General features: G+C 45.5%; 1 protein-coding gene across 1 annotated transcript; it reads left to right on the top strand.

The window, feature by feature from the left end:
- Positions 1–1,150: 1,150 nt before the first annotated feature.
- LOC124015922 (germ cell-specific gene 1-like protein) lies at positions 1,151–19,956 on the top strand. Its single transcript, XM_046331404.1, has 5 exons — positions 1,151–1,702; positions 6,196–6,243; positions 12,248–12,406; positions 13,087–13,198; positions 18,562–19,956. The coding sequence occupies exons 1-5, from the start codon at positions 1,414–1,416 to the stop codon at positions 18,854–18,856; spliced, it is 903 nt and encodes a 300-aa protein (XP_046187360.1). The 5' UTR covers positions 1,151–1,413; the 3' UTR covers positions 18,857–19,956.
- The last annotated feature ends 722 nt before the right edge of the window (positions 19,957–20,678 follow it).

The raw sequence follows: 20,678 nt of genomic DNA, 5'->3' as shown, positions 1-20,678 counted from the left end.
TTTTGAAATGTTGAAATAATGCCCCGTGAGTACTGCAATCTAGATATCTTCCTCTGTTGTCAGTGGTGATGCCTCATGATCACACATGTATCAGAAGAACTGTTGTGTCCCACCAACGTCATACACACACACACAGACACATTTTGGGTGAAGTATCCTGGCTTTCTGTTGTAGCTTATCCAATCAGAGTCTCATGTGAGCGTGCTGTCTCTCAAGCGTAGTAATGAGAAGAGCCGCTGTGCCACTGCCTCTACCAAACCCAGTATCCCAGATTATTGGGAAAACAAATTGCTTATTGGACATTTGTGACAGGCACACGAAAAAAGGAAGGAGGATGCATTATGACGAAAGAAAATCATGTAATACACACAGTGGACTTTTTCGTGTCCAATAAGTCATTTGTGTCTATTTCACAATAAACTGTGATAGTGTGTTAGCTTTTACACTGTCAGAGGGGAGAGGGAGATCGAGTGAGACGTTTGAGTGATTACCCAATTGCTGTCGACCTGGCCCTTCAATTAGAACAGAGCCCTCCTTGCAGAACATTATAGATGGACTTTATGGCAACACTTAACTCCTTGACATCTTAATGGTAACACTGAACAATGGCTATCTAGATAGTCTTTATGGTAGGCTTGTCTTGTATGTTGTTTAGACTTGATCATTTTGTCATTGCCAATGGAATAGTCCCAAAAGTGCTAATCCTACCCATCTGGCACTCCCAGACAGGCTCAGTCAAACAGTCCAAGTACTGTTCTGAAATATAAGAAATACTATTGATCCTATTCCCATTCTGATGCTATGGTTTGATTATTGTTCACACAAAATTAAATATCAATGAACTGTAATCTCATCTCTGAGAGAGGGAAAAAATAGAGAGAGAGAGAGAGAGAGAGAGAGAGAGAGAGAGAGAGAGAGAGAGAGAGAGAGAGAGAGAGAGAGAGAGAGAGAGAGAGAGAGAGAGAGAGAGAGAGAGAGAGAGAGAGAGAGAGAGAGAGAGAGAGAGCAGCTCATCACAGATTGAAGGCGAGCATCACCGATACAAATCCCACAGATTTGTGTGAACAAGCTCTTCAAATCTTTTGATGTGACAATCCTTCAGCAAACGGATGAGGGTCATTTCAGGGCACTTCGTGTGAAAATGATCTAATGGCTAACGACTCGAACAGATGATAATGGTGGATTGAAGCTGAATTCAAACTCAGATTTTGCCGTCCCTCAAATCGGGTAGGGAGAGTAATTTCAATTCAACCGGTTGGAGTGCCAAATTATGTATTTTATTGCCGAAATGTTGCACATCAGTTGAAACTTATTTTCGGTGGAGTTTGACCAGTTTTTCATTGCCTGTTTTGATTCATATTGGATGGATGGTGAGTGGGTGAGTTATCTAATAAGTGCAGATATCTATGGACAATGAAGACCACTCGCAAGTGCAGGGCACTGCTGTCCGTTAGTATGAATCTTTTTGCACTATTTTTCTCAATAACTGCTTTCATCACAACATACTGGTGCGTCGGCACGCAGCGCGTCCCCAAGCCGAAGTGCACTAAACTTCGCACGCACAACTGCATCGATTACGGAGTGAACGAGACGGACCCCAAAGTAGTGGTGTACAGTTGGGAAACGGGGGACGACCGGTTCCTATTCAGACAGTTCCACACCGGGATCTGGTTCTCCTGTGCGGAGAATATCCATGATGAAGGTGAGGTGATGAGTTTTTTTTGTTAATGACGTTGTCCCGTCTTGATGTCAATTAATTATAGTGAGGTCTCTGGAGTGTAAAGGCTCAAATGATATGGATATAGGAAGGAAGGAGGTTTGCAGGTGTGTGTGTGTGTGTGTGTGTGTGTGTGTGTGTGTGTGTGTGTGTGTGTGTGTGTGTGTGTGTGTGTGTGTGTGTGTGTGTGTGTGTGTGTGTGTGTGTGTGTGTGTGTGTGTGTGTGTGTGTGTGTGTGTGTGTGTGTGTTCAAACTATTCAATCAATACCGGTTTCTAAGTAGGCATTCATGCCATTCAAAAAGAACACCCTATACATTCAGAAATAGACAAGTGTCTATAAAGGATTGTCACACACACACACACACACACACACACACACACACACACACACACACACACACACACACACACACACACACACACACACACACACACACACACACACACACACACACACACACACACACACACACACACACACACACACACACACACACAGAGTTATGTATAATTACAGCTATTAAACACTGCAGTCCTTGCTATAATTCCTTGGATGTGTCACTATGAGAGCCATTCTCATGTGTCATCATCTTGTGTCATCATAGTAACTAAGCGTCAGTCTCCAGATGGGACATATACATACATATTATCTAAAACTGCAAGCTAAGGATATTTACAAAGTTATGAGTTTTTTAGGGTAATCACCCCCAGTTTATGTAGGCAGATGCCATTTGTCAAAAATGGCATCTTGAATAACGAGTTGTCCTCTCTGGCATGAAGTATTGGATAGCCTAAAGAGCAGTTTATCCCGGCATAAGAATCATTGGAACATGGGATGGGAGTTTCGAGTTACGGTACAGTGAACCCTTGGTAAGAAGTTTAGGGGACATGAGTTTAGTGCTTTTAGAAAGGGTCCCTACTGGCTCTGCTCGTACTTTACCCTAGCATTTCTCTTCTTACAGGTCTATAGGGTACTAATAATCTACCCTAGCATGTCTCTTCTTACAGGTCTATAGGGTACTAATAATCTACCCTAGCATGTCTCTTCTTACAGGTCTATAGGGTACTAATAATCTACCCTAGCAGTCTCTCTTTTTACCGGTCTATAGGGTACTAATAATCTACCCTAGCAGTCTCTCTCCATACAGGTCTATAGGGTACTAATAATCTACCCTAGCAGTCTCTCTCCATACAGGTCTATAGGGTACTAATAATCTACCCTAGCAGTCTCTCTCCATACAGGTCTATAGGGTACTAATAATCTACCCTAGCAGTCTCTCTCCATACAGGTCTATAGGGTACTAATAGTCTACAGTAGCAGTCTCTCTCCCTACAGGTCTATAGGGTACTAATAGTCTATAGTAGTAGTCTCTCTCCCTACAGGTCTATAGGGTACTAATAGTCTACAGTAGCAGTCTCTCTCCCTACAGGTCTATAGGGTACTAATAGTCTACAGTAGCAGTCTCTCTTCTTACAGGTCTATAGGGTACTAGTAATCTACCCTATCAGTCTCTCTTCTTACAGGTCTATAGGGTACTAATAATCTACCCCAGCAGTCTCTATTCTTACAGGTCTATAGGGTACTAGTAATCTACCCTAGCAGTCTCTCTCCCTACAGGTCTATAGGGTACTAATAGTCTACAGTAGCAGTCTCTCTCCATACAGGTCTATAGGGTACTTATAGTCTATAGTAGTAGTCTCTCTCCCTACAGGTCTATAGGGTACTAATAGTCTACAGTAGGAGTCTCTCTCCCTACAGGTCTATAGGGTACTAATAGTCTACAGTAGCAGTCTCTCTCCCTACAGGTCTATAGGGTACTAATAGTCTACAGTAGCAGTCTCTCTCCCTACAGGTCTATAGGGTACTAATAGTCTACAGTAGCAGTCTCTCTCCCTACAGGTCTATAGGGTACTAATAGTCTACAGTAGCAGTCTCTCTCCCTACAGGTCTATAGGGTACTAATAGTCTACAGTAGCAGTCTCTCTTCTTACAGGTCTATAGGGTACTAGTAATCTACCCTATCAGTCTCTCTTCTTACAGGTCTATAGGGTACTAGTAATCTACCCTAGCAGTCTCTCTCCATACAGGTCTATAGGGTACTAATAGTCTATAGTAGTAGTCTCTGTCCCTACAGGTCTATAGGGTACTAATAGTCTACAGTAGCAGTCTCTCTCCCTACATGTCTATAGGGTACTAATAGTCTACAGTAGCAGTCTCTCTCCCTACAGGTCTATAGGGTACTAATAGTCTACAGTAGCAGTCTCTCTCCCTACAGGTCTATAGGGTACTAATAGTCTACAGTAGCAGTCTCTCTCCCTACAGGTCTATAGGGTACTAATAGTCTACAGTAGCAGTCTCTCTCCATACAGGTCTATAGGGTACTAATAGTCTATAGTAGTAGTCTCTCTCCCTACATGTCTATAGGGTACTAATGGTCTACAGTAGCAGTCTCTCTCCATACAGGTCTATAGGGTACTAATAGTCTATAGTAGTAGTCTCTCTCCCTACATGTCTATAGGGTACTAATAGTCTACAGTAGCAGTCTCTCTCCATACAGGTCTATAGGGTACTAATGATCTACAGTAGCAGTCTCTCTCCCTACAGGTCTATAGGGTACTAATGATCTACAGTAGCAGTCTCTCTCCATACAGGTCTATAGGGTACTAATGATCTACAGTAGCAGTCTCTCTCCCTACAGGTCTATAGGGTACTAATGATCTACAGTAGCAGTCTCTCTCCATACAGGTCTATAGGGTACTAATGATCTACAGTAGCAGTCTCTCTCCCTACAGGTCTATAGGGTACTGTGAATGTCTGTAACAAGAAGTAAAATCGTCACACAACTTTACTCTTGAGTCTAAATAAATGCACAAGGTGGAAGTGCAACAGCTGGATCTGATGACGTGCCCGTGTAAGCATGGTTACCATGTTAATGACAACACTATTAAGTCAAAGGTGTCTCTGGAGATTATATACGTAGCTAGATTAGTTACACTGAGTCTAACTCAATCGAGAACATTTTGCAGCATTCCCACCTTTAAAAGAGGGGAAATGGCAGCTTTCCCATCTCTAAACATCGGTCTTCCAGGTTCTCCAACAGTAGTGACATCAGGATCAGAGCCTCTGAAATATCTGGAATATTAAAGAGACATTAAGAGCAGAAATAAAGCGTAACATTTTATTTGAGAATAAATACTGGGAGCGTGTTGTCTCGTCAGGCCTGGGTCTGGGACTGTACTAACACACAGGCGTGCACACACACACACATGCACGCACGCACCCACGTATGCACGCACGCACGCACGCACGCACGCACGCACGCACACACACACACACACACACACACACACACACACAGTTGAGTTGAGTTGACTAATGAGGATTACATAACGGCCCTTGATGAGTTTTTCCTCTAAACAGCTGTCACCATCTTCCTGATACCTGATTAAGCTTTAGATTTACGACAAATCCAGCAGCTGCAGCGTGCGGCTGCAAGCGACAGCGGACGGAAGAATAAATCACGCCTGGAAGAGGGGAGGAAAGGAGGGAGGAAAGGAGGGAGGAAAAAGTGTATCATGTTATCACATCTTGATCAAGGGACATAAGGTCTTATGGGGTCCCTGAAGGTCCCAGTAATGTCCAGGAAGAAGAAGTGCCAGAAGGATGTCATTTGGGAAGGATTGAACTGGAACCTTTGTGACTCTCTCATTATCTTTTGCTTGTTTCTGACCTCTTGATTTGCAGTTTTGGCTCTTGGCTTTGCTCATGCTAAGCACACAATGGCATTTCTTCTTTTGAACAGCCCACAGGGCACTGATGTCATTTCAAAGTCTAGTTTTGATTGACATTTGGTTGAGTTGTCAGCTATTGTGAATTCCCCGTGAGATTAACAAAACATTTCACCATGACATTGGATTTAGGGTCAAAGTTGAAATTCCCTTACATTGATGACTTTCTGCAAATCCAATCAGTTTTCCACATAGATGTTTTGTTGCTGAAATGACTTCGTCGCATTTATATTTTGTTGTTGAAATTACGTGGGAACACCGCTGATTCAGCCAGTTCTTGTCCAGTGGGTACAATCAAGTAGACCCAATCATCTGAATGACTTGTGTGTGCCTTGAAGCTGCTATTTAATCTCTACTGTATGCCAAGTTCGCAGTGTGTCTCTTCTTGAACTGTTGAACCTCACCTAAAATAGATTATACGTTACTATCAAGTAGGCTAATAGATACTCTGAATGACTTGTGGCTAGAATCCAGCGAACTTTAATTCTATTTGACTTATTTGACTTATGGGCTTTTCCCTTTTTCTATGCCAAGCACGCAATGTTTCTCTTCTTGAACTTTTGAACTTCCCCAAATTAGGAAAATCAAGTCGTATAGACAGGATACTCTGAGTGAATTGTGGCCCTGAAGAACCCATGCAAGGTATTACAGCTTGATGTGAAACTCCATTTTCTCCATTCGTTCCAGGTGAGAAATGCAGGAGCTTTATCGATCTGGCTCCGGCTTCGGAGAGAGGTGAGTGATCACTGCATATGTCAGGAGGTAAACACATCTGCTATAGAGCTGTACATCACCCGTACCAGGAAGATTACTTGTAGAGGGAGAGCAGGGGCAGACTGGGACCAGAACTTGGCCCTGGCATTTCTAACACACCGGCCCATTTTCAGGCCCCCATTATTAGCCAGATAATAATCATTTTGTGAAAAGAAAAAAAAAACAGACCCACTTGACCCACTAGGCAAAAAATGGACCAGCCCATCTGGCATTTGGCAAAAATGCCAGATGGCCAATCCACCCCTGGGGACGAGGATATTTTTATGACTATAGCTAGCAACAATATAATAAACACATTTTCAATTACATGTCTACAGTAGAAAATAAGAGAATATCTACTTTATTTGTCAACTCCTAGTATTTGAGCAAATTACACTCCTTGGAGCTAATTACAGTCACTGGAGTATCTACATAGGCTTTTGAAAAGTCTACCAGTGCACCAAGTGCTGATGGTAAGCTTTCTTGACTTGGACATTCACCTTTGCCAACACATGGTTAGCCTTTGTTTAACCAGCTAAACAGCTCTTAGTTTTTCATTATTTTGACTATCTACCAAATCTATTCATATAAATGTTTTAAAAGTAATTCTCCTTGCCATTATCATTCCCCTAATGATAAGACAAGACAGCAGACGTTTTGCTAACGTATGATGGGGGTCCCTGGGTCGCCGGTTTGCCTGGGAGGGGGTCCCTGGACAAAAAAAAGATTGAAGACCCCTGGTCTACAGGGTTGCATAATGTATAAAAGGATGTTGAGCTATACTCTTGCAGTATGAAGGGGTCTGCATCCTGTTTCAACTGCCATCTTGCACTCAAATGTCATCTTTAGCTGTTCAAATGTTATAGCTGTCATGACACCACCATACAGGAGATGTTTGCAGGGTGCAGTGGCTGTCATGACACCACCATAGAGGAGATGTTTGCAGGGTACAGTGGCTGTCATGACACCACCATAGAGGAGATGTTTGTAGGGTGCAGTGGCTGTCATGACACCACCATACAGGAGATGTTTGCAGGGTGCAGTGGCTGTCATGACACCACCATAGAGGAGATGTTTGCAGGGTACAGTGGCTGTCATGACACCACCATACAGGAGATGTTTGAAGGGTGCAGTGGCTGTCATGACACCACCATAGAGGAGATGTTTGCGGGGTACAGTGGCTGTCATGACACCACCATAGAGGAGATGTTTGTAGGCTGTGCAGTGGCTGGCTGTCATGACACCACCATACAGGAGTTGTTTGCAGACACCACCATACAGGTACAGTGGTACAGTGGCTGTCATGACACCACCATAGAGGGGATGTTTTCAGGGTGTCATGACAGTGGCTGTCATGACACCACCATAGAGGGATGTTTGATGTTTGCAGGGTACAGTGGCTGTCATGACACCACCATAGAGGAGATGTTTGCAGGGTACAGTGGCTGTCATGACACCACCATAGAGGAGATGTTTGTATGTTTGCAGGGTACAGTGGCTGTCATGACACCACCATAGAGGAGATGTTTGCAGGGTACAGTGGCTGTCATGACACCACCATACAGGGGATGTTTGCAGGGTACAGTGGCTGTCATGACACCACCATACAGGAGATGTTTGCAGAGTACAGTGGCTGTCATGACACCACCATAGAGGGCATGTTTGCAGGGTACAGTGGCTGTCATGACACCACCATAGAGGGGATGTTTGCAGGGTGGCTGTCATGACAGTGGCTGTCATGACACCACCATACAGGGTAGTGGCTGTCATGTTTTTGCAGGGTGCAGTGGCTGTCATGACACCACCATAGAGGAGATGTTTGCAGGGTGCACCATAGAGGAGATGTTTGCAGGGTACAGTGGCTGTCATGACACCACCATAGAGGAGATGTTTGCAGGGTGCAGTGGTGCAGTGGCTGTCATGACACCACCATACAGGAGATGTTTGTAGGGTGCAGTGGCTGTCATGACACCACCATAGAGGAGATGTTTGTAGGGTGCAGTGGCTGTCATGACACCACCATACAGGAGATGTTTGCAGGGTGCAGTGGCTGTCATGACACCACCATAGAGGAGATGTTTGCAGGGTACAGTGGCTGTCATGACACCACCATAGAGGAGATGTTTGCAGGGTACAGTGGCTGTCATGACACCACCATAGAGGAGATGTTTGCAGGGTACAGTGGCTGTCATGACACCACCATAGAGGAGATGTTTGCAGGGTACAGTGGCTGTCATGACACCACCATACAGGAGATGTTTGCAGGGTACAGTGGCTGTCATGACACCACCATACAGGAGATGTTTGCAGGGTGCAGTGGCTGTCATGACACCACCATAGAGGAGATGTTTGCAGGGTACAGTGGCTGTCATGACACCACCATAGAGGAGATGTTTGTAGGGTGCAGTGGCTGTCATGACACCACCATACAGGAGATGTTTGCAGGGTGCAGTGGCTGTCATGACACCACCATAGAGGAGATGTTTGTAGGGTGCAGTGGCTGTCATGACACCACCATACAGGAGATGTTTGCAGGGTGCAGTGGCTGTCATGACACCACCATACAGGAGATGTTTGCAGGGTGCAGTGGCTGTCATGACACCACCATCGAGGACATATTTGCAGGGTACAGTGGATGTCATGACACCACCATAGAGGAGATGTTTGTAGGGTACAGTGGCTGTCATGACACCACCATACAGGAGATGTGTGCAGGGTGCAGTGGCTGTCATGACACCACCATAGAGGAGATGTTTGCAGGGTACAGTGGCTGTCATGACACCACCATAGAGGAGATGTTTGCAGGGTACAGTGGCTGTCATGACACCACCATAGAGGAGATGTTTGTAGGGTGCAGTGGCTGTCATGACACCACCATAGAGGAGATGTTTGCAGGGTGCAGTGGCTGTCATGACACCACCATAGAGGAGATGTTTGCAGGGTACAGTGGCTGTCATGACACCACCATACAGGAGATGTTTGCAGGGTGCAGTGGCTGTCATGACACCACCATAGAGGAGATGTTTGCAGGGTACAGTGGCTGTCATGACACCACCATAGAGGGGATGTTTGCAGGGTGCAGTGGCTGTCATGACACCACCATAGAGGAGATGTTTGCAGGGTACAGTGGCTGTCATGACACCACCATAGAGGAGATGTTTGCAGGGTACAGTGGCTGTCATGACACCACCATAGAGGGGATGTTTGCAGGTTACAGTGGCTGTCATGACACCACCATAGAGGGGTGCAGTGGCTGTCATGATTTTTGCAGGGTACAGTGGCTGTCATGACACCACCATAGGGTGCAGTGGCTGTCATGGGGATGTTTGCAGGGTACAGTGGCTGTCATGACACCACCATAGAGGGGGTGCAGTGGCTGTCATGACACCACCATAGAGGAGATGTTTGCAGGGTGCAGTGGCTGTGTTTGCAGGGTACAATGGCTGTCATGACACCACCATAGAGGAGATGTTTGCACCACCACCATAGAGGAGATGTTTGCAGGGTGCAGTGGCTGTCATGACACCACCATAGAGGGATGTTTGCAGGGTACAGTGGCTGTCATGACACCACCATAGAGGAGATGTTTGTAGGGTGCAGTGGCTGTCATGACACCACCATACAGGAGATGTTTGCAGGGTGCAGTGGCTGTCATGACACCACCATAGAGGAGATGTTTGCAGGGTACAGTGGCAGTGGCTGTCATGACACCACCATAGAGGAGATGTTTGTAGGGTGCAGGGCTGTACAGTGGCTGTCATGACACCACCATAGAGGAGATGTTTGTAGGGTGCAGTGGCTGTCATGACACCACCATACAGGAGATGTTTGCAGGGTGCAGTGGCTGTCATGACACCACCATAGAGGAGATATTTGCAGGGTACAGTGGCTGTCATGACACCACCATAGAGGAGATGTTTGTAGGGTGCAGTGGCTGTCATGACACCACCATACAGGAGATGTGTGCAGGGTGCAGTGGCTGTCATGACACCACCATAGAGGGGATGTTTGCAGGGTACAGTGGCTGTCATGACACCACCATAGAGGGGATGTTTGCAGGTTACAGTGGCTGTCATGACACCACCATAGAGGGGATGTTTGCAGGATACTGTAGCTGTCATGACACCACCATAGAGGGGATGTTTGCAGGTACAGTGGCTGTCATGACACCACCATAGAGGGGATGTTTGCAGGGTACAGTGGCTGTCATGACACCACCATAGAGGGGATGTTTGCAGGGTACCGTGGCTGCATCAAGTTGAACCGCCTTCTGATATTTAGTTACTTTGTTTGCCTTTGTTGCTCCAATTGAGGAAATTACATTATTACTCAATATTTTTTCCCTTCGTGTAAATTGAATATGAACGTACCACATCATCAAAGTTAAATTTGATTAACTTTAATTATGTCTGATTTTGGATATGATACAGTGCAGATTTGTTTTAAACAACATGAAGTATTTAGCTGCTACCAATGTTGCAGATTGATGTAATGCATGGAGCAATAGGATTGGTGTAACTTTCTTTGTTAATATATTATAAAGGAAGGAAGGCAGAATAGGTTTAATTGAGCTTTTAAATGAAAAATCCACCCACATGCTTCTACTGATTGTTGTTAATGAAAATTCTTGAGAAAGTTCTGCTGTGAGACTTATAACTACAGTGAATGCTTTTATATCGGATCGTCTATCTATAGGCTTTGGTCTAGTTCTTACAACTTGTTCTGTATCTCTGGTATACCTTTTCCATATTCATTAAACCTGAACTTTGAGATCACAATAGTTGATTGATTTGTTGACTATATCAGCCTTGATGTACTGGAGGTATTATAAACTCCCTACTCCAGACGTACTGGGGCTTATGTTCTCAAACAACCTTGGCATCATCCCCTGTGTTGTCAGGGACACAGGATGTGGGGTTGCTATGGTCACGCCCACTCTGTCAAAGGAGAAGGTTATGATAACAGCTGTGAAATGATCCATGCGCAAATAATGCAGAATGACAACCAATCAAAACAAGATAGAAGCTCTCATACTTCCGCGAGTCATAAAGTGTCTCACCTAGAAAGTGTCTGCTAAACAACTCAATTGAAACAAAACAGAAAAACGACATGGATTGTACTGTAGTTCATATAGCCTACTTTATTTACTACCATATCAATAAGTACAACACTTACTACACTCTACTCACAAGAATACTTACACAGTAATAAGAACGCTGTACGGGGTTAATACTGTCTCCAAAGTTAAGTACCACCAAACCGTGTTCCAAAATTCCATGACGAAAGAAGACACTGTCTCAGTTTTGGGACATTCCTCCCTCAACCCCATCCCCGCCACCGCCCCTGACCCTCCGTCCTATCCCATTGACAGCGTATTGGGGGAAATACTGGCACCAGCCAATGTTCACTTCCTGCAATGAAGCGTCAAGAAGGACTAATAGCAGACTGGTGAGGTAGGAAGAGATGTCTGACTCCAACCTCCCGTAACGAGACAGTGTGAGGGTTTGACGCTCTGGAAGGTCTGAGAAGATTCCTGATACTTTTTGCGTCGGAGACAAATGACATGAATTGGTTTTGAGTGGCCTGTCGGTCCTGAGATATGTTATCAACAGGTCTGTTGTCAATATGGATGTCAGAAATGTTGTAAGAGATGTGAGATAGGCAGAGACCAAAAACACAAAAAATACAAATGTGTACCTGAGTTTAGGTTAAGTTAGGACACAATCATCAAACAACATGATTGACTTTTATGGGAATAAAACGTTTAGTATCCAGGACAGGCCTTCAAATAGGCACCTGCCAAATGCAGTCGTATGATTTATGAACGAACAGATGGGTGAAGCATGCACGATCAAAGAAATCAACCCTTTTCTCCACAACCATCACACATCCTTATGAAAATATGATCAGTGATTCAAATTCGACATCATCTCACTGATTTCCAATACCCTAACAACTGTTAATGCTTTTGCTTTGTCTGTTGCAGGTGTCCTATGGCTGTCGGTGGTCTCTGAGATGCTGTACATAGTCCTGTTGATAGTGGGTTTCAGCCTGATGTGTCTAGAACTGGTTCACTCCAGCACCAGCAACATGATAGATGGACTGAAACTGAACGCCTTCGCTGCAATCTTCACCGTCCTCTCAGGTACAGCGGGACTGTTGAAAACCACCTCTGCAAGACGGCACAAACAGATCTGGGATCCAGGCTATTGTTTCGTGTGTAAGGGCCGGGAGTTCTCCCAGGCCTCATGACCTGACCAGGAAAAACTCCATGGCGACCATAGAGCCCAGATTTCTTTCTGTTCGTGACACATTTAGATTTTTGTTGAATTGCATAGATTACGTCATATGGCCAGGGGGAAAACGCTGTTGAGTCTGGTCTGGGGAAAACTCCCGACCCTTTTTATGCCTAATTGGTGGAGCGAAGTAAAGAAATACTTGTATGCATTACTATGCAACTGTTTCCACTAGTAGACATTGAACAAGTCTAACACGGTGGTGAACATGATGAAAAGCGAAGCTAGCAAGGAGAGAAGCTGGTTTTGTAGGTCTTGACTAGGAGATAACCTGCAGCCTCTCCCAGTGTAGAAGCATCAGCTATCAGAGAGGGATTTTGAAAAGTCATCCTAGTGGTCACAAGGTCCTAGTGTGTGTGTGTGTGTGTGTGTGTGTGTGTGTGTGTGTGTGTGTGTGTGTGTGTGTGTGTGTGTGTGTGTGTGTGTGTGTGTGTGTGTGTGTGTGTGTGTGTGTGTGTGTGTGTGTGTGTGTGTGTGCCTACATGTACACTAAACATCTAACTGTATACCGGTATCTGTGTATTTGCAGGGCTCCTGGGTATGGTGGCCCACATGATGTACACACAGGTGTTCCAGGTGACAGTCACCCTGGGCCCTGCAGACTGGAGGCCCTATAACTGGGACTACGGATGGTCCTTCTGGTAGGGAACACACACACACACACACACACACACACACACACACACACACACACACACACACACACACACACACACACACACACACACACACACACACACACACACACACACACACACACACACACACGTCTCCCTTTGTAGCGTCACACTTCTCTAATGAAAACCCCAAAGCTCTCATGTTACCGGGCGGATTAGGCTTTGGTGTCCCAAAGCCCCAATATATATATATGGTCGATGCGATTGGAAAATTGCATAAGGGGATCAAGGGTGAAGTGTAGCCCACAAAGACATATGTACACTGTATGTTCAGAATGTTAATCTTCCAGGCTGAACATCTTAACACTTGTGACATAGCTCTGGATTATAACATGTGCAGTGAGTGAAAATGGGAGCTACAGTGTATAGACTCATGTACAGTAGTGGCCTATTACATTGGGATCTACCCAGATTTGTTATGCAGGTGAATGAGGACCCAAAAGCGACTTGGCGAAAACAGAGTCTTTAATCCAGTAAAGTAACTTTACAATCAAAAAGCATAATTCCACTCGTAATGACGAGAACAGACTGGAGACTCGATCATGAACTGCAGGTTGCCTCGGGAAGGCACTTGAACGTAGCAGACTCAGACACCTGCTCACCACGCAGCATCTGAGGGAAACACGACACGACAGGGCGATACACAGACACAGCACGGTGAACAATAGACAATGATCCGACAGGGCAGGAACGGAAAACAAGGGGAGAAATAGGGACTCTAATCAGGGAAAAAGATATGGAACAGGTGTGGGAAGACTAAATGATTGATTAGGGGAATAGGAACAGCTGGGAGCAGGAACGGAACGATAGAGAGAAGAGAGAGAGGAAGGGAGAGAGAAAAAGGGGAACGAACCTAAAAAGACCAGCAGGGGGAAAACGAACAGAAGGAAAAGCAAAATGACAAGACAATCTAAGACAAAACATGACAGTACCCCCCCACTCACCGAGCGCCTCCTGGCGCTCTCGAGGAGGAACACTGGCGGCTACGGAGGAAATCATAGATCACAAACGGTCCAGCACGTCCCGAGAAAGAACCCAACTCCTCTCCTCAGGACCGTAACGGAAAAAACGAAAAAAAAGGGAAACTAGGGTACTACTCTAAAAAAAAAATGAGACACGGGTAGAGAACTGAAAGCTTTAGAGCAAACAGGACCAAACAGGCCAGGAGAGTAACAACTAGGGACAGACTGAGACACAGCAAAGGCAGGAACAAGAACAGGAGAGATGCGATGGCAGGGAACAGACTGAGACCCAGCAAGACCAGGAGCAGAAGCAGAAAAAAAATTACCAGACTTCTTCTGCGCGCAGTCTGAACACGCAGCCACGAAACGGCGCGTGTCACGCTCCTGAGTAGGCCACCAAAACCGCTGGCGAATAGAAGCAAGCGTACCCCGAACGCCGGGATGGCCAGCTAACTTGGCAGAGTGAGCCCACTGAAGAACAGCCAGACGAGTAGAAACAGGAACGAAAAGAAGGTTACTAGGACAAGCGCGCGGCGACGCAGTGTGCGTGAGTGCTTGCTTAACCTGTCTCTCAATTCCCCAGACAGTCAACCCGACAACACGCCCAACAGGAAGGATCCCCTCGGGATCGGTAGAAGCCACAGAAGAACTAAAGAGACGGGATAAAGCATGAGGCTTGGTGTTCTTAGTACCCGGGCAATAAGAAATAACGAATTCGAAACGAGCGAAAAACAACGCCCAACGAGCATGACGCGCATTCAGTCGTTTGGCAGAACGGATGTACTCAAGGTTCTTTTGGTCAGTCCAAACGACAAAAGGAACGGTCGCCCCCTCCAACCACTGTCGCCATTTGCCTAGGGCTAAACGGATGGCGAGCAGTTCGCGGTTAGCCACATCATAGTTACGTTCCGACGGTGACAGGCGATGAGAAAAATACGCACAAGGGTGGACCCCATCGTCAGTATCGGAGCGCTGGGACAGAATGGCTCCCACGCCCACCCCCGACACGTCAACCTCAACAATAAACAGTTTAGTGACGTCAGGTGCAACAAGGATAGGAGCGGATGCAAAACGCTTCTTGAAGAGAACAGGACAACAATCATACGACCGGTGAGGAGGAAGGGAGTTGGTTCTGGACCGACTGAAGACCGTGCGCAGACCATGATACTCCTCCGGCACTCCTGTCAAATCACCAGGTTCCTCCTGAGAAGAGGGGACAGAACAAACAGGAGACATAGCAGACATTAAACACTTCACATGACAAGAAACGTTCCAGGAAAGGATAGAATTACTAGACCAATCAAAAAAGGATTATGACACACTAGCCAGGGATGACCCAAAACAACAGGTGTAAAAGGTGAACAAAAAATCAAAAAAGAAATGGTCTCACTATGGTTACCAGATACAGTGAGGGTTAAAGGTAGTGTTTCATATAATATACTGGGGAGAGGACTACCATCCAAGGCAAACATGACCGTGGGCTCCCTAACTGTCTGAGAGGAATGTCATGTTCCCGCGCCCAGGCTTCGTCCATAAAACAGCCCTCTGCCCCAGAGTCTATTAATGCACTGCAGGAAGCTGCCGATCCGGTCCAGCGTAGATGGACCGGTAAGGTAGTACATGTACTTGACGGAGAGGACCGTCTAGTAGCGCTTATCAGTCGCCCTCCGCTTACTGATGAGCTCTGGCCTTTAACTGGACATGAAATGACAAAATGACCAGCGGAACCGCAATAGAGACAGAGGCGGTTGGTGATTCTCCGTTCCCTCTCCTTAGTCGAGATGCGAATACCCCCAGCTGCATGGGCTCAACACCTGAGTCAGTGGGGAAAGACGGTAGTGTCGGAGAGAGGGGAGACACAGTTAACGCGAGCTCTCTTCTATGAGCTCGGTGACGAAGATCTACCCGTCGTTCAATGCGAATAGCGAGTTCAATCAAAGAATCCACGCTGGATGGAACCTCCCGAGAGAGAATCTCATCCTTAACCTTAGCGTGGAGTCCCTCCAGAAAACGAGCGAGCAACGCCTGCTCGTTCCAGTTACTGGAGGCAGCAAGAGTGCGAAACTCTATAGAGTAATCCGTTATGGATCGATTACCTTGACATAGGGAAGACAGGGACCAGGAAGCTTCTTTCCCAAAAACTGAGCGATCAAAAACCCTTATCATCTCCTCTTTAAAGTTCAGATAATTGTTAGTACACTCAGCGCTTGCCTCCCAGATAGCTGTGCCCCACTGCCGAGCCCGACCAGTAAGGAGTGATATGACGTAGGCAATCCGAGCTCTCTCTCTTGAGTATGTGTTGGGTTGGAGAGAGAACACTATATCACACTGGGTGAGAAAGGAGCGGCACTCAGTGGGCTGCCCAGAATAACATGGTGGGTTATTAACCCTAGGTTCCGGAGGCTCGGAAGAACCGGAAGTAGCTGGTGACACGAGACGAAGACTCTGATACTGTCCTGAGAGGTCGGAGACCTGAGCGGCCAGGGTCTCAACGGCATGTCGAGCAGCAGACAATTCCTGCTCGTGTCTGTCGAGCATCGCTCCCTGGAACTCGAGAGTAGAGTAGAGAGAATCCATAGTCGCTGGGTCCATTCTTGGTCAGATCCTTCTGTTATGCAGGTGAATGAGGACCCAAAAGCGACTTGGCGAAAACAGAGTCTTTAATCCAGTAAAGTAACTTTACAATCAAAAAGCATAATTCCACTCGTAATGACGAGAACAGACTGGAGACTCGATCATGAACTGCAGGTTGCCTCGGGAAGGCACTTGAACGTAGCAGACTCAGACACCTGCTCACCACGCAGCATCTGAGGGAAACACGACACGACAGGGCGATACACAGACACAGCACGGTGAACAATAGACAATGATCCGACAGGGCAGGAACGGAAAACAAGGGGAGAAATAGGGACTCTAATCAGGGAAAAAGATATGGAACAGGTGTGGGAAGACTAAATGATTGATTAGGGGAATAGGAACAGCTGGGAGCAGGAACGGAACGATAGAGAGAAGAGAGAGAGGAAGGGAGAGAGAAAAAGGGGAACGAACCTAAAAAGACCAGCAGGGGGAAAACGAACAGAAGGAAAAGCAAAATGACAAGACAATCTAAGACAAAACATGACAAGATTGACATTCCTACCCTGTCGGGACTGACGGATTGACAGTAATCCTGCAAAGCTGCGACCCTTCCATTTTTACACGGGAATAATAATATTTACAAAAATTATGCCAGAAATCCCCAAACTCAAAGTGATTATATGTTTCCGCAGTGTTTCATAAAAACATCCTATTTCTTAGTGTAGTATTTGTCTGAATTACTTGAGCTGTTGTCAAGTGATTGATAACTTCGGTATTTAATGTTTCTTAGCTTTTAAAGCCATTTGTTTAAGCCATTTGTTTGTTTTAAACCATATGTTTGTTTTAAAGCCATTTGTCATTTGTTTTTCTTTCAAAGAGCAGCCCTATGAACTGACCATGAACAGCGACAGGCCTAAATATGCAGATTGCACCTTCAATTGACTCCTCCTTGCCTTTTCCTCTCGCTGTCCCCATCATTTTCCTCTCGCTGTCCCCATCATTTTCCTCTCGCTGTCCCCATCATTTTCCTCTCGCTGTCCCCATCATTTTCCTCTCGCTGTCCCCATCATTTTCCTCTCGCTGTCCCCATCATTTTCCTCTCACTGTACCCATCATTTTCCTCTCTCTGTCCCCATCATTTTCCTCTCGCTGTCCCCATCATTTTCCTCTCGCTGTCCCCATCATTTTCCTCTCGCTGTCCCCATCATTTTCCTCTCGCTGTCCCCATCATTTTCCTCTCACTGTACCCATCATTTTCCTCTCTCTGTCCCCATCATTTTCCTCTCGCTGTACCCATCATTTTCCTCTCGCTGTCCCCATCATTTTCCTCTCGCTGTCCCCATCATTTTCCCCTCGCTGTCCCCATCATTTTCCTCTCTCTGTCCCCATCATTTTCCTCTCGCTGTCCCCATCATTTCCCCCTCGCTGTACCCATCATTTTCCCCTCGCTGTCCCCATCATTTTCCTCTCTCTGTCCCCATCATTTTCCTCTCGCTGTACCCATCATTTTCCTCTCGCTGTCCCCATCATTTTCCTCTCGCTGTCCCCATCATTTTCCTCTCGCTGTCCCCATCATTTTCCTCTCGCTGTACCCATCATTTTCCCCTCGCTGTCCCCATCATTTTCCTCTCTCTGTCCCCATCATTTTCCTCTCGCTGTACCCATCATTTTCCTCTCGCTGTCCCCATCATTTTCCTCTCGCTGTCCCCATCGTTTTCCTCTCCTCTATCTGTTGTGCCTATTTCCTCACTTCTCTCTCTTCCATCTTTTCCATTTCCTGTTTTCCAGCATGGCCTGGGCATCCTTCACCTGCTGCATGGGTGCATCAGTCACCACCCTCAACTCCTACACCAAGACTGTCATCGAGTTCCGACACAAACGCAAGACCTTCGTGCAGAGCATCCGAAAGGAGCAGGCGCGGCAGGCGTCGGGATACTACCGCGATCACTCCCTGCGCTCCATATCCCAAACCGTGGAGGTGTACACACAGACGCCGTATAGCAGTGGTATTAGGACGCAGGTACCGGCCGCGTCGTTAGACCCGAGTGACGTATCAGAGACTCTGGGGGAAGACCAGTGCTGAAGGGAGGGATCCCAGCGGGGAAAAACGGGTTACAACTGGTTCACATGATGTCGCAGTTATGTCATTTTTAACCAGTTTCTGGTTGTGCTGATGTTATTTCATCGTCATTTCAACTCGTTTTGCTCACCGGGATGTGTCAAAAGTAACTGTATGAAGTCAGTGCGATCCAATTGTGGTCCGTCACCTGTGTTGGGTCTTTTGGGGATTCTGTAGCAACTGAATACGTTCTGATTGAATTCATCGCTGTCTTAATTGAGCCAGGATATTCACTCCCTTGTTCCCAGTTTGGGCATTGACAGTCATGGAAAGAAAGATAGCCTTGTACACACTGATCATACAAGTAGATGATCTGGCACACAAGGAAAGCAGCAACCAATAATAATAGCGTTTCACCCTGTTTCAGTTAAAATAGGAACCACTCTCAAATTCAGAGACAGAACTATGGATGCAAGGACTGAATGTCCATGATATCGACATTATAGTTTTTTTTACATTGACTTTGTTTACAAACATTGGAGTAAAACAAGCTTCTATTTTGGTCAGACAATTGAACTATGCTGATGAGGCATTAATGTCATATTCTTCAGGAATTCATGGGCACATATCATTCATTTGTATGTTGAAAAAGGGATGCCCCTTTAAAGAAGATATGTATTAGAATGCCCTCTGATTTCCCTGAGACACCATAGGTCTGTTGATGTTTTTGCATGCTATTAGCCTTACTACATATGGAATTAGGAAGGGGGTGACAAACTGCATTTAACTCGTATTTGAAGAATGTGCACCGCAAGATAAGTGTTTGCAGCGTATACCGTGCCTATAACACGTAACTATATGAATGTAAATAAGTGTCACAAAGTAGAATGGTTTTGATCTGTGAAATCGCTGTAAGATGTGTATTATTTTCCTTTTGAAGTTGCGTATTGTTTGTTGCCTCAGTGGTCTGTTTACTGCACATTACTCAGTATCGGATAAAACTGACCACTGGACACCAATGTTACTTGAGTATCATTATGACCAATGACTGTATTCTATTTAAAGTACTTTATGCTTATAGGGATTAAGGATTCTGCAATGAATTACTCAATAAACAAATGTTGTCTTCCATAGCAAACTCAGAGTGTTTCATTTTGTACAGAAAATATTTAATGTAGTTTCTTTCATTTATGTTCTATATCTGTTTTTTTTGCTTTGCTGTGAGAACAATAAGTGACTTGGATGTATTCTCAAAGTATATATTTGATATCTACTCAAGTACCTATTCATTGATGAACATCCAGACCAGGCTCAATCCCTGCCACTAGAGGACAGTGCTGTTCATGGAAAAAACAACATACAGTACCATACAATTTTATCATATTTACAATTTAGTACGGATCAGAATATTCCTACATTTATACAACATTCATTGACAGTATTTTACAGACTAAGCACATATCATGTATACATACAGTACACAAATATATCAAATATTATTAATATTAAAATGTTTTTTGTACATAAACAATGTGTTCTTTTATCAAAAGGGAATACATATATCAGATATATCTTTTCACACCCCATTGACTACACTCTTTTATGGTCCAATAGAAACATTCTACATAGAGGTGGTCCTGCCCTCTCTTGATGCCAGTCAGAATCTTCGGATATTTCTCTGCTTTCTACAGCTGGTCACATTTCAATTGTGTCCGCCATCTCCCCCCCCCCCCCCAAGTGGTTCAGTTCTCGGTCACGCTCAGTATCTGTCACCGTACTCCTCCTCTACCTGTTGCCGGGCTAGCATAGCCTGTATCAGAGCACTACCGGTGCCTGACGCATCTGG

The sequence above is a fragment of the Oncorhynchus gorbuscha genome, linkage group LG26 (assembly GCF_021184085.1).
Source record: "Oncorhynchus gorbuscha isolate QuinsamMale2020 ecotype Even-year linkage group LG26, OgorEven_v1.0, whole genome shotgun sequence".
Lineage (NCBI taxonomy): Eukaryota > Metazoa > Chordata > Actinopteri > Salmoniformes > Salmonidae > Oncorhynchus > Oncorhynchus gorbuscha.
This window is presented reverse-complemented; position numbering and strand designations above follow the sequence as displayed.

Excerpts from the sequence above, each read along its gene's own strand:
- LOC124015922 (XM_046331404.1), top strand. The coding sequence starts at position 1,414 with ATGAAGACCACTCGCAAGTGCAGGGCACTGCTGTCCGTTAGTATGAAT. Across the intron at positions 1,703-6,195 it reads GGAGAATATCCATGATGAAG|GTGAGAAATGCAGGAGCTTT; the intron begins GTGAGGTGATGA and ends CATTCGTTCCAG. Across the intron at positions 13,199-18,561 it reads GACTACGGATGGTCCTTCTG|CATGGCCTGGGCATCCTTCA; the intron begins GTAGGGAACACA and ends CCTGTTTTCCAG.